At 44.1% G+C, this 14,701-nt stretch overlaps 1 protein-coding gene across 2 annotated transcripts in view; it reads right to left on the reverse strand.

Moving 5' to 3' along the window:
• The window catches only part of LOC133381560 (alpha-2-macroglobulin-like), a 74,421-nt gene extending 60,312 nt beyond the window's left edge, over nucleotides 1–14,109 (reverse strand). For both annotated transcript variants that reach the window (XM_061620812.1, XM_061620811.1), the window contains exons 1-5: nucleotides 13,930–14,109; nucleotides 9,696–9,879; nucleotides 6,338–6,503; nucleotides 5,401–5,453; nucleotides 2,349–2,369 (exon numbers count right to left, since the gene is read on the reverse strand). In XM_061620812.1, the coding sequence (XP_061476796.1) occupies nucleotides 2,349–2,369; nucleotides 5,401–5,453; nucleotides 6,338–6,503; nucleotides 9,696–9,879; nucleotides 13,930–14,021 (516 nt within the window). In that variant the 5' untranslated portion in view covers nucleotides 14,022–14,109. The remainder of the gene's footprint in view (nucleotides 1–2,348; nucleotides 2,370–5,400; nucleotides 5,454–6,337; nucleotides 6,504–9,695; nucleotides 9,880–13,929) is intronic.
• Between the last annotated feature and the right edge of the window lie 592 nt (nucleotides 14,110–14,701).

Here is a 14,701-nt window from a genome sequence, read left to right on the forward strand (position 1 = left end):
ATTCACAGGGTCACCATAAGTCGAAATCGACTTGAAGGCACATAACAACAAGAGAACCCCGAAACTGACAGACCTTTCCATCCCTAATGATGAATGGCATGAGGAAGATGCCTTCAAAACCTGGGTTCACACAGTTACGCAGAATGCACTTTATGCTGCCAACAGTTTTTAATTACATGTATGTTCAGTAGCTATATGGCGGGAGGCAGGGACTGGCTGGAGACGCAGGACCTGAAGGCCAGCAACAGTTTAGGAAGCCAAATGACTTATCCTAAGGGGCATTTTAATTATGTACTTTCAAGAAATCACAAATAATTTGTGTGGCTTTTCTCCTCTTTGATACCTTCTGAGGCCCAGCAGATTCTGTCCAGGACTCAATTTTTTTATTTCACCTCAACACACTCATTCAATGGGGATTTTGGGGGGGGGATAGAAATCCTTCTTTATTTTATTTATTTATTTTACATTCAGCACAAATGGTAAGCATTTGTTCTTCAAGGCCTTATTGACTTAAACTGAACTTGCTGGCAAGTCACTCTGCGTAGGACTGTTGTCAGAGTTAATGGTTAATTCCCCCCACTTTTTCCATTCTGTTTGTATTGTATCAAAATGCCTCTTTGCTCAAGATAATTGAAGGTCGGATGCACTGGAAGTCAAACCCAGGACGAAATAAAAATGTGGATGTCATTGACTGCTATGCAGCCACTGGTGGTTGTGGGGAACGTGATCCACTGCTGGTTGGACCACCAAGGCCAGATCCAGTTTGTTGTGGACCTTGGGCACAGGCTATCCCTGGGCCTCTTGCCCCCTTGCTGTCCTCCTGAAACCACACTCCTCTTCCCTCTTGGGACCCCCACCCCTCTAAAGTAAAACAAATCTTGACCCCCTGTTGTCAAAGAAAAACAATTTGGAAACCACCAGTGGTGTCGGGTTGCTGCCTGCAAGCCATCCCCATTACAGCCCCCTGAAGGGGTGACACAAAAGGGTCGTCATCCCTTTGGGTATGTCCTTTGGAGTGTGGTGAGGGTGAGGGCACTTCTGGTGATTGGCTGTTGTATGGCTTTACTTCTAGGTGAAAGACTGGAACAGCCAGGGAGGGGGAAGAAGGATATGAGTTATCCTGGCCTCAGAGGTGGAATGCTGGGGAGCTGTGTCTGTGGTGAGAGCCTGAATGCAGCTCAGCAGTGTATATCCAGCAGAGCTTGGAAAAGTTACGTTTTTGAACTACAACTCTCATCAGCCCCAGCCAGCATGGCCACTGGATTAGGCTGATGGAAGTTGTAGTTCAAAAAAGTAACTTTTCCAAGCTCTGATATCCAGTGTGGTTGGTGGATATTTGGTGATTTTGCTCTTCGATATGTTTTGATTGATTGGCTGGTGGTATTGTACTTCTGCATTAATATGTTATTTATTACCTGGGGGGGGGCTTTGGACCAAAACACAGTCTATCAATAAACCATAAAATTTCTGATTGGGCTGTCAAAGGAGCAACTCGATAGTTTGAGCACTGCATGGAAGCAGAGATGTCATTTGCCCCCAAAATGCAGTAGTAGTAGTTGATGAATTAAAATTTCATTAAAGGATTAAGCACCTGACGAGCCTCACAGAAACATTTAGCATTAGGGTTGCCAGGTTCATGGCCTGAGACTGATCCTGTATCTTTAGGAGAAGAGAAAGTCAGCCAAGTGCAGGTGTTCTTGCAACGCTGTAATGGGAAAAACCACAAGGTGGAATTCTCCCTTCCCCCTGCACAACCTTTAAAGATACAGAAGACCTCTTGGTTGCCAGGCCCAGCCTCCCACAGGTCTTCTGTATCTTTAAAAGTTGTGCAGGGGGAAGGGAGAATTCCACCTTGTGGTTTTTCCCATTACAGAGTTGCAAGAACACCTGCACGTGGCTGACTTTCTCTTCTCCTAAAGATACAGGATCAGTCTCAGGCCATGAACCTGGCAACCCCATTTGGAATATAAATTAAATACTAATCCTGATAATACAAATAATAATGAAAAGTAACACTGGTTAGGGCCTCCTTCATCTGAAAGCAACATGAATACTGCAGGAGATGTGAGTGGCCTCGTATGTTACAGCTATGAAATGAGATCTCTTTAATGCCATGAACACTAGCAAAGATGCTCTCAGTAGGCAACAACCACATTAACTATTGGTCAGGTGTGGAGAACCTTTGGCTCTCCAGATCTTGCTGAACTACAACTCCCATCAGCCCTACCTAGCAAACATGGGCAATGGCAAGGAGGATGGGAGTTGTTCAGCAACATCTGGAGGACCAGTGGTTCCCCACATCTGCTACAGGTTATTTGTCAAGATGTAAAGGAGAATTGGCTACTTACCTGGATGTAAATTACAGGAATCTGTGAAAGCAAAAAAATAAAAGAGGGGGGGAAATACCAGAGACAACAATGAATGAGAAACTACTTGAAGGCAAATCCTCCTCCCCCAACTGCCACCCCCACATACGAGTGATTTATTTTCCTTTATTCGTTTAAAAGCACTTCTAAACCTCATAACATTTCAAAAATCTCTCAGCGGGGTACACTATGTGCAATATGAAAACAATATCCATTAAAACAACAAATAGAAACTAAAACCAATACGACAACAACATAAAAGCAAATAAAACAGAGGTTTGCGGGATCCATAGACTGGTGCCAGAGGGCAGCCAGGTTGGGCCCTGGTTGAGGGCCCCTACAGCACAGAGGGGTCCCTGAAAAGCCCCTCCTTAGGGTGGGAGGATGGCACTGTTGTTCCATGATCTGCAGCAGGGTCAGAGAAGGAGCTCCCAGGCACCACCCCCAATACAGACAGTGTGGGCTTCAGTAAGCTTGTACACCCCCCCACCTGCCTCTCCTGTCAGTTTGAATGCTGTGTGCGTATGCCTGCCATCACCCAAGATGGTGGCAGGGGCTTCTCTAAGGAGCTGGCCCCCCTGCTGCCATCTGGGTTGATGGCACGCATGAGCGCTACGCGTGCACATCATTCACAAGAGGTAGGTGGCAGGCACAGGTGGGTTTATTAGTCCCGTGCCACCTGTATGGGGACGCATGAAAGGTTGTGCATAAAGACTATTTTTATACTCTGTTTTTTTAACTAAAGAAGACCCTGTTGCTTTTGCTAAGCTAGTCTGTGTGAGGGGAGGGGATGGGCTGGTTAATTCTCAATCTTATTTTGCCAATTATACTCTGCTAGAAATAGAACCAACAGATATTAAACAGCATTGGCAATAGAATAGAGCTCTGTGGCACCCAAGGGCACAAAAGCCAAGGGGCAAACATATAATCCTTGATGCTAATCTCTGAAAACGGGCTCATCGGTAGGAGCAGAACCATTGCAACAGTGCCACTGACTCACAGCTCATGGAGATGGCCCAGGGGGATACCATGGCCAATGGCAACAAAATATATTGAGAGATCAGGCAAGAGCAACACGTCACATTCCCCCTGACCCTCTCTGAAGACAGAGGCTGATTCTATCCAAGGCTGAGTCTGTCCCCAAAACGAGGCATGAATCCAGATGAAATGGGTCAAGATAGTCAGTTTCTTCCAAGAATGTTTGCACCTGGATTGCTAGCACTCTCTCAAGCGCCTTACCCCAGAAGGGGGTATTAGTGACTGGAGGGTCATTGTAAAGTACCTCAGGGTCCAGGGAAAGCTTCTTTAGGAGCGGCTGCATGACCACTTCATTCAAGGCAGCAGCAACCCCACCCTCTGTGCAAAGATAAGTTAACCACCCCCTGGACCTGCCCATCCATCCCCTCCCCCTTGGCTAGTTCAAACTAGCCACGATGGAGAGGGGTTGAGGGCACATACTGTGGGCCAAACTGCTGCAAGCACCTTATCTACATTGTTACAAAAGGAGTCAAGCCTGAATAGAGGCCAGACTGATAGGAGCTCTATATTCCCCAAGGTGCCAATAAGGAATAGAGACGAGACCAGAGTACCGCAAATGTTTGCCTTTATTGAGCCTTTGCAAAGGGAGGGCCACCCTTAAGTGACTCTCCAGAATTGCTGACATCCATCATATTTATAGGCTATAGGTACGTCACATACATATCATTAGAAATGCATAGCTAATCAGAAATACATCATTATTTGATTTCTCAGCATCTGTCTATTCTGGTCCACTTCTGTGTTCCCCCTCCAAACTTCCTTTATCCTTGACCTTTGGTCCAGTAAGCTGGGAACAACATTGTTAATTGCAAATGAAGCTGATAAGCGGAAAAACTCCCGTACTTTCTCATAAGGGAGGCAAGCATATGTTTCATTTAACATTATTTGATTTTATTCCACTATAACATTTTTAATTTTAACTCATTACAACAACATCCTCAGACTTCATCAGCTGAAGCCAATACCACAGGACTGGGCAAGATGTTGGGTCAGACACCTCACCTGGCTCTGCAGTAATGGTAACATTCAACTCAACATAAAGATGAGTGATTTTATCCCCGAAGGGCCTGACAAACTTTCCGCAGCAGGCTTCCACTGGTTCCAACATTCTGTTCCTGGAGATAGGTGTCTCCTCACCACATGGAAATGTTCTGCTGGCTGGCTACTTGAGGATGCCATGGGGACAGCAAATTAAGTCTTCTTTGCTGCCATGTCTTAGGCATGACTATGAGCTCATGTGCTTTTGATCCACTTCGCATTGAGTCTTATGCAATTTGTGCCCTAGCCTTCATGCAACCCATTTCATAGCTTGGAGCTTCCTAGAAAACCAGGGAGCCCTCCAGGCTCCATTGGGACTAACTCCCTGTGGAAGACTCCTTCTTTCCTATGGAAGATTTTTAGTTTAAAACTTTTAAAGAAAAGAAAACTAGCTTTTACTTTTTTATATATAGAACTGGAAAAAAAACTTTTAAAGTGCAAGTTACCCTATAGTTACACTCTAGCATTGATAAACTGGACTCATATTTTTGGTGAGTTTCAACTGATCTGAAAGCTGAAACTTTCAGCTCTGTCTTTTTTCACCTAAAAAAACCTCCTAACCTTTTTAACCTAGGAAAATTGAGCTTGTTTTTAACAGCTAAGCCTACCTGTTAAACTCTGATTCTCCCACTAGCTAGATCGGTATTGTGTGGAACTATATGTTACTGGGGTTTTATTTTTACTCCATCTCCAAAATTGGAATGTAGTCTAGTTTTCTTGTTTATTGTGGCCCCTCAAGACTTTCTGCTAGAGTAAAGCTGAAAGCAAGGTTTCTACAGGCTTTCCACCCCTAGAATTTAACTCCTGAGCTATATTACAGGATTTAACTCCTAGCACACAGTGCCCTAATTAGTGTGAACTGATGCTTTAATGATTAAATAATTAAATAAATGGGTGCTACCCTCTCATCACCTAGCTGCATAATTTGCCTAGACACTTTGGCATTGGGAAAACTCACCTGCTCATTGACGGGTCCGAAATCAGTGGTCAGAGAGACAACACGAAACTGAACTGAAAGAGGAAGAGGGAAAAAAAGTATGATCATGTGACTTTGCAGCTCTGTGTGCCCTGGGTGAGTTGCACAGCACATGTTTTGCACGCAGAAGGTCCCGTGGTCAACCCCTGCCATCCCTAGCACACACACACAGGAATATTCAAGGTAGCAGGTGAAAAAAGTGACCCATTTTTAGGTGCTTCCAGACAACTTGCTGATTGAGCATTCGTCCTGATTTGCCTGCAGGAAGATTGGCCCATATTGGCTATTTGTCTAATGAGCATTCCTTCCGATTTGTTTGCAGGGAGATAGCATGATTGTTGCATCAGAGCAAGATCTGTTATCCTCTGTGTTGCAGAGGCCCATCTGGGAAATCTTTGTGGGAAGCAGGTTTGCTTGTGCAAGACTTCCCAATCAGCTGTCATTGCACAACCTGAACTCGCTGGTACGTGACACAATCCCACTCAGAAATAACAGTAGTCTGGAAGTGCCCTTAGAGACCTCGTCCTGTTGCCTCTAACCACTCGGACTGACTCAGGACTTCTCACTGACATGAACACGGGAAGCCGCCTTGTGCTGAGTCCAGACCACTGGTCCATTATAGCTCAGTATTGCTGACACTGACTGGCAGAGGCTCTCCAGGTTTTCAAGCAAGGGACATTCTCAGCTCTACCCAGAACTGGGGGGAAATGAACTCGGGGCTTTCGTTATGCAAAGCAGATCGTCTGCCACTGAGCTAGAGTCCTTCCCTCAGAAACCACCCTCAGATCTAAGAGGGTCAACAAGGAAACCTCCAGCTCTAGGGAGGAACAAGCGGCAAATAAAAGGTGCCCTGCATTCTTTGAAAAGGTGGTTCAGGATTTTGCAATGGATTCTTTCTGCACCAAAGCTCCTCGCTTACCTTTATCTCCTGGCTTGTAGATGGGCCTGTCTGTCTGGACAAAGGTCAGGCTCTCATGGTTCACAACCAGCACCCTTTTCCGGCTCCAGAACTTCAGTGTCGCTCCCTTCACCTCCGCTGTGAGATAAACCTCTGAGGAGCCCGTAGAGCCATCCCATCTTGGAAGCTGGAAGGAGGGGAAAGAGGAGAATAGCAGACATGAGGTCTCTTCTGGTGGTGCGCAGCTTCTAATTGGTCACTGCTAACTATTCAAATGTGTTTGCCCCACTCACTGGCAGTCTATTAATGGCGGCCACAGTGTGTGTCTTTGGGAGGGGGGAGAGAGCAAGAATCCTGAAATCTTTGCTATGCTGTCAGTCAGAGTAGGCAGTACTGAGCGAGATGGTCTGATGTGATAAAAGGCAGTTTCTGATGTTCCCTGCACTCAAAAGACACCTTGCTATTGCTGAAAAAATGTGACCTCCCCATGCCCACAAACAGGCACATAGCCAAGGTGAAACCTGTAAATGGGTCATCCTACAATAAGCTCTGGTTTGCCCCACCTTTTAAATAAATAAATCAAATAAATCATACAAAATGGGACTTTTAAACGGAAGAACAAGATTCTCTTTAGAACAGGGTACATTCTGGCTTGACAAAGGAACACGTGGTGTTAGCTGGTGCCCTTCTTAAAACAACAGGAGCAGCAACAACTGGTCAGTAGATGAAACTCCTATGGCCGTCAATGGTCACTAGCCATGATGGTCATCTTCAACCTCCCCTGTTGGAGGCAAGATGCCTCTGAATACCAGTCGCTGGGAATCACACACGGGAAGAGTGCTTTTGCACTCAGGTGCTGCCCGCGGGCTTCCCATTGGGGCATCTGGCTGGCCACTCTAAGAACAGAATGTTGGACTAGATGGGCCACTGGCCTGATCCAGCAGCCAGACTCTTCTTATGTTATCATCTTATGAATACCAGTTGCTGGGAATTGCATGTAGGGAGAGCGCTCTTGCACTCAGGTCCTGCTTGCAGGCTTTGCACTAGGGCAACTGGTTCACCGCTGTGAGTTCAGGATGCTGGACTAGATGGGCCACTGGTGCTTATGTCCTTCACTCTATGCACCTGACCTGTCCATCCAGTCTAGGGATGGGCGAGAAATTAGATTCTGTGCACATCTCAAGCCAACTCTATCAAATCCACACTATCCAAAACAATAGAACTGAAACACAGCAATGCTTTGAAATTTGCACTTATCTGAATTTTGCAATACTCCAACCAAACAAGGTTTACAAAAATGCATATGCTGGGAGAAAGTATGTAGAAAATATAAATAAGAATACATGAGTGAAAATAACATGCAAAATGCATTATATGAGGAGAAATGGCTTGCAAAAATGTATGCATTAGTAAAAAAAAACTTCCTACAAAAATATGTTTATTAAGAGAAATTTGCAATAAAATGCTGGAGAATTTTCATGAGGATAAACAAAAACACTCAGATTGATGCAGAAATCCAGAGGACTGAATTTAAGATTGGAAAAATGTAAAAACCACAAGAACTGAAATTGACATCATGCTAGTCCTGTTTAAGTCATCTGGGGGAGGGGCTTGTGATGTCCCTGTATATATATGACTGTAAATATGGTAAGTGTGGGTTTATTAGAGTTTATATGGTAAGTGGACTGAGTGAGAGGGGGGAGTACATGGGCTGGAATGCTGGAGAATGTTGGATTATGATTGGCTGAGCGCTTGAGTGTCTGGAGGTATAAATGAGAGGATGACAGTTGAGAGTTGGTTGGTTGGTGAGTAGTAGTTCGATTGGTTATAGGTTTGGAGGGTGGATTGAATTAGGCTAGTAGTGAGGCAGGTTATTGGCAACTAGAAACAAAAGAGAAACACATATGATGAAACCACATGCTTGCTAAATATACCTTTAAGTAATCTTGTTATTTCCCTGTGTTTATAAATAAATATTTTTTTGGTTTACAAAAAGCCTGATCCTTGGCTGGGGCTTACACAGACCAGAGGGGTGGCAGGGTACATACCAAGATGGAGAAACAGTATCAAATGGTGGCAGCGGTGAAGAGATAGTGTAACATTATCAGGTATCCAGAGCAACCTAGGTCTGTATGCTTTATAGGCACAAAGATACAGGGGGGTTGTGGCCTGTGAGTGCACCCAGACACAAAGTAACAATAAGCCAGAAGGAGACTACGGCAAAGTCTCAAGGCAATATTGTGAAATAGGGAGTGTCTGGTGGTGCTGCCTAGCAGTAGGATCTTGCGAGATTTGTGCTAGAGCTGGTGAGAGAACCATTAAAATCCAGGACCCTGAGGTGGGATCCTAGCAGGTGGTGGCCTGAGGTGGGACCCAGAGGTAGGGACCTGACAGGGCTCCCTTTCACAGTTATGATTGGTGTGCACGTGGCTTAAAAGTAGGGAGGAGTCACTAATGGAAATTACTTCTTGAAGACCAGGTTCATCATAACCAGGTGAGAGGTTCTGAGCATTAGAAATAAGTGCTCCTACCCAACTGAGATTTCTGAAGCTAACAACTGATGGATACGTGGCATCCACACCACACATTTAAAGCACTGTTATCCTGCTTTAACAATCATGGAGAATCCTGGGATCTGTAGCTTACTAATGGTACTGGGAGCTGTAGCTCCGTGAGGTCAGCACCCTTAACAAACTACAGTACCCAGGATTCACCATGACTGTTAAAGTAGGATAACAGTGCTTTAAATGTATGGTGTGTATGTGACCTTGGGCTTTTTTTTAAAAAAAAGAAAAAGATCATGACATGGATGTTGTAATATGGGATAAATGTTTCAGTGATTCATTATGGAGGAAGAGAGCTTGACACAGGAATGGACTTTTCATCAGCAGCCTTGCATCTCTCATAACATCTCATTCTGCCCAAATGTGATCTTTTTTCCCTTGACTAACCCATGAAAGAACTCTGTGTAATCTGAAACCTTGCACATTTATTTAAACATTTATATAGTGCCTTATAATAAAGTGGTGTACAAACACACACACCCCCAAAATACCATCACATTTCAAAATTCAGAATTTAAAAAGCAGGCCCTAGGTCAATGGCAGATAGGTTTAAAATGCAACAATACTGCGTTTTGAATTCTTGCAAACCTTAATCACGAAAGCTTTTAATTTTTTTTTAAAAAAATCTAATTGTTGCAAGCTGCACTGCTATCCCTTTGGGTGGAAAAGTAAAGTGAATACCAAGAAACTAGAACAGCGGCTAGTTTGCCAAGTCATTGAAAGTGCTGCAGCTGGTAATGTTGTTTCTCCTGGGCAAAATATCTGGTAACCTTGATTAGGAGTAGAAACCAAAACGGTAAGTGAGAAATCCTCACCTGGAATGGGACACACTTGAACTCATCCTTCTTCGACACCACTTCTCTGAACAGGCTTCTGTTCTCTGCTCCGTATTCCATGAGGACACTCAGAGTCACTGATTCATTCAGGTGGCTCAGCTGGATGCAGATCTTCTCAGAGGTCTCTGTGTGGATCAGGAAGGGCACCAGCACCAAGTATTGCCTGAAAGGAAGGGGAAAGGGATCCAGTCAGAGGCCCAGGGATGGAGGATTTTGGTTGCCCTTTGATTTTTGGCATGGTTCGTTACAGGAGGTTACTACCCTTGGAACTAGGGTTGCCAGGATCAGGGCCTGATCCTGATCCTGTATCCTTAGGAGAAGAGAAAGTCAGCTTTCTCCTAAAGATACAGGATCAGGATCAGGCCCTGAACCTGGTAACCCTAGTTGGAACCCATTGGTGGAGTTCTGCCCAAATGCTTTTCCTTCACTCTCCAACCCCAGAAAGAACTCTGTGTAAGCAGAAGCTATGCCTATTTATTAGTATGTTCTTTTCTTCTAAATTTTCTATTAACTTTTATGAGTAACAAAATATGCATCAATTGCAGTCTCCAAACACGCGTCCTGCTTGACATAAAAATAATATACAGTCATCAAATACCTAAATCACCCTCCCTTTTATTTTTTGCCGCAGAATATTGGATCTAATAAATACGGAAAATTCTTAAAGTAAATAAATAGTACATTCTTTTCAAAGAGGATAATACATAAATTCTTATCGGGGATGATAAGGTGATCAATGGCCACAAGCCACAATGGTTATGTTCTGCCACCACTGTTGGAAGTAGGGTGTCTCTAAATTCCACTTGCTGGGAACTGCAACTGAGGAGAGTGCTTTTGCACTCAGGTCCTGCTTGCAGGCTTCCACTGGGAGCTTTGGTTGGCTACCGTGAGAGTAGAATGCTGCACTAGAGGGCCTTTGGCCTGATCCAGTGGGGCTTTTTTAATGTTCTTTATATTGATCTTAGACAGTAAATCATCCCAGAGTTATTTGTGCCTTATTCTCCATCGCTATCAGCATGGCAGGTATTTCAGATTTAGAGAGAGGCTGCATATACACCATACATTTAAAGCACATTAAAAGAGTGCTCCTCCCCCCCAAAGAATGCTGGTAATTGTAGCTCTGTGATGGGTAAACTATAGTTCCCAGGATTCTTGGGGGTGAAAATGTGGTTTAAATATATGGTATGTGTATGCAACTAGAGAAACAGCAACGGAAAGTTATCAGTGGCTTCTTGTTGTTATATGCCTTCAAGTTGATTATGACTTATGAATCTTGTTTTGGATACATTCATGGGGTTTTCATGATAAGAGGTGTTCAGAGGTGGTTTACTATTGCCTTCCTCTAAGCCTACAGCACCCGGTATTCCCAGGCAGTCTCCCATCCAAGAACTAACCAGGCATGACTCTGTTAGCTTCCAAGATTGGGCGTGTTCAAGGTAGGATTGCCAAAGATCAGTGGCTAGAGGCATGAAATTTGTTTATTTATGCCCCCACCCACCACACCTTTGTGATGACAATTCGAAAGAGGTGTCTGTCCTTGTCACGTGGACACTGACACATACATTTGCGTCTACTTAAACAGGTGGGACAGGCTTTTACCATGCTCCAAAACCTGCCCCACCTGTTCAACCAGAAGCAACTGTGAGACAAAAGACAAAAATTAAAAAATGAATGGATGACACAAGCAGCCGGCAATGCCTCCCTCAAAAACATTTTCCTTCAAACATCTTCTAAAAACTACAGTCTTTTGCAGTTTTCCATTGTCAAGGTGGGCATCTTCGCCATTTTGGTACAACTGCAAGTGTTGTGGATTCTATCTGCCAATACATCAAATAATACCAGTTGAAATACCAGTTTCCATTCATTGAAAAATAAGATGAAGGACACAGGTACACATTTCCTGAATCCTGACATAGCAACGTTAAATCCCATAAACTGAAACTAGTTGCTTCCAGATCGCCTCTTTATTGAGCATTCAAAGTTTGCAGGTTATGTCACATTGGTTGTTTACTGAGTGTTCTAGTTTGTTTGCAGGAGGTGTATATGATGTTGTCTCAAGCAATTATCCCACACTTTCCAATACATTTCCCCATCACTTTTCTTATTGCAAAAAGTCAGTTTTGGGGCATGAAGCGATGCGTTGCACAAGACGTAACCAAATCCGCTTTATTTGGTCAACCTGAATTTTCCAGTCTGAGATTGAATCCCCAATTGCAAAACAGCAATGGCCGAGAAGGAGCCACTGACCAAAACCAGTATTTGTCAGTTGCAGCTAGATATGGAAGGATCTGTCACTCTTAAATCCAGAATTCTGCATTAAAAAAAAATGCTCATGAAAATTCTTCAGCATTTTCGTGGAAATTTATCCTAACAAACACATGGGTGGGATATGAACTGGGGCGTTGATTGCCTTAAAAGACCTGCATTGCACAAAGGTTGAGAAGAAACATTTTTAAAGATGTTTTGTTTTAATGTATTTTAAGGATTGTTTTTATGATGTTTTAAAGTTTTTAGTGCTTTTGTTTGCCGCCCTGGGCTCCTGCTGGGAGGAAGGGCAGGATATAAATAAATAAATAAATAAATAAATAAGATCCGAGTTTATTTTTCACCAAAGGGCTGCCGGCTTGTCTAAATTTCTTTGGGAGCTTCCATACGGGTGCTGGGGGTGGGATTGGTTCTTGCCGTGTGTCAAAATTTTTCTGCAGAGTCCACATGACATTGCTGCCATGAAATGCTGGCATCTTCCCCCCCTCCCATTTCATCCAGGTTTATCCTTTCCACAGAAAATTTGATAAATTAAAAACAAAAAAAACCCTACTCCCAATGACCTGGTTGTGATATTAATCCCCTGTCTGGAAGCACTCCTGGTCTCAGGCAGGGAAACCCACTCTGAATGTGCAATGAGCAAACGAAGGGCCTGCTGGATCAGAGCAAAAATCCATCTAGTCCAGCTTTCTGTCCCCTACAGTGCCCAGACACCTCTGGGGACCTCGCTCTCTGGTGGTGGTTCCATAGTAACTACTCTTCACAGAGGTAGGCTGCCTCTGATCTTGGAAGGAGAGCATAGGCATCATGACTTGTAGCTGCAGATAACCTGCTCCTCCATGCATCTGCCTAATCCCATGCACGTTTTATTTATTTATATTTATTCCTAAATGTATAATAATATAATAAATGTATATCCCGCTCCTCCTCCCAAAGGGTTGATGGCCATGACCACATCTCGCTGCTGTGGATTTTATGAGTTAAATGTCTGTTGTGTGCATTCACACAATGCCCCCCCTGATCTCCTTTTTGGAGGAAGGGCGGAACTTGCATTTAATAAACAAATGCATGCATACATACACCCTCCGAAAAGCTGTGTGGAGAGTTTTACACAGCTGCACTTGAGGGAAAAGAATGAGCTGGAGCCAGATGTAGGCTGTGTACACCAGAGCGTTGATGCACACGTGAGTTGCACAGATTTGATTTCCCCATGTGTGCTTTTACTCATGCTCATGCACACACGAGCACTTTCAATTCATAGAACAGTAGAGTTGGAAGGGGCCTATAAAGCTATCAAGTCCATTATATTAGGAGGAACTGATTGCAAAAAAAGTGTACATTAGTCAAAACTGCATACAAAAATGTATTATGAGGAGAAAATAGCAAGAAAATGCTGAATAATTTTCATGAGGATTTTTTTACAAAAAATTGCAAATTGCTTCAGAAATGTGGAGAACCAAATTTAGGATAAGAAAAATGAGAAACAGAGAGAACCGAAATTGACAGATCATTCCATCCTTACACCAATGTCATTAATGCCCATCATAAGGTTAAAGCCATGCAGAGACCTAAACCTGATGAAGGGGGTGGTCACCACAGAAAAAGAAAAAAGATTTCAGGCACAATAGAGGATGAATTTCTTGGGGTTATACCTAACGCTAGTCCTACTCAAGGGTAGACTTAAACGTACATTAGCCATGTGCATTGACTTCAATGGGTCTGCTCTGAGTAGGACCAACTTTGGTTATAACCCCAGGAAAATCCAAATTAAATGGGAGGAAAGTGTGAGCTGCTCCTCAGAGGAGGACAACTTTGTGTGGATGGTGAAAGAAATATGCACAGATGGGATGCCTCAAACCGACTTGAAACCACCATGTGTACACAGCCCTTGTGGGAAGGAAAGAAGACAAAGTGGAAGGGGAGAGAACCCCTCTAGCAAGCAGCTTACGGTTCTGTGGTGGATGTGGTGGTGTCCCCAGGAAGGAGGAAGAGCAACAGGAGAAAGACGCTGGGTCCCCCAAGCATCTGGCCCTTCCCCATAACTCTTGGAGGGCAGCTGGTGGACAAGCGAAGTGGAGGTGAAGGCTGGTTCTTTGCACCCTGCGCTCCTTCTGCCTTCACCACCAGCTGAACAGTCCCTTTATACTTTGCAAGGAAGAGGAATTCAAGGCTCTGAGGGGGTGTGTCTGCTGGGACTCAAAGCAATGGGGAGGAGAAGGGAACTGCAAGGAACTCTGAGTCACAAACAGCACATGGACTGTCCCCTGGCAAGCAAACAGGGAACAGACAAGAGGTCATTAACAGTGTGTGTTATGCAAGAGGCACAAGCCTATGTTTCAACCAGGAAAAAAAAGGCGTGGGGAAGCACCTTCAGACTTTGAGGTCAGTTTTCTGCATCTGAGCCAGGCATGATGTTGTCTGTTCCAAATGGATAGCCATAATCCAGCAGAATGTCAGGCACATGCTGCATACCCACTATGCATTCAAAGCACATGGCTTCTCCCCCCACCAAAAAAAAAAGAATCCTGGGAACTGTAGTTTGTGAGTGATGCTGGGAATTATAGCTCTGTGAGGAGGGAAAGCAACTGAAGGATTCTTTGGGGGAAGCCATGTGCCTTAAATGTATAGTGGGTACACAGCCACCCTCCATTTCAGGACTCAGCTATTTCTCCAAATATCTGATCCAGTGCATTTGAGGAAAACCTGCCTCACTCCAACTC

The sequence above is a fragment of the Rhineura floridana genome, chromosome 3 (genome assembly GCF_030035675.1).
Source record: "Rhineura floridana isolate rRhiFlo1 chromosome 3, rRhiFlo1.hap2, whole genome shotgun sequence".
Classification (NCBI taxonomy): Eukaryota; Metazoa; Chordata; class Lepidosauria; order Squamata; family Rhineuridae; genus Rhineura; species Rhineura floridana.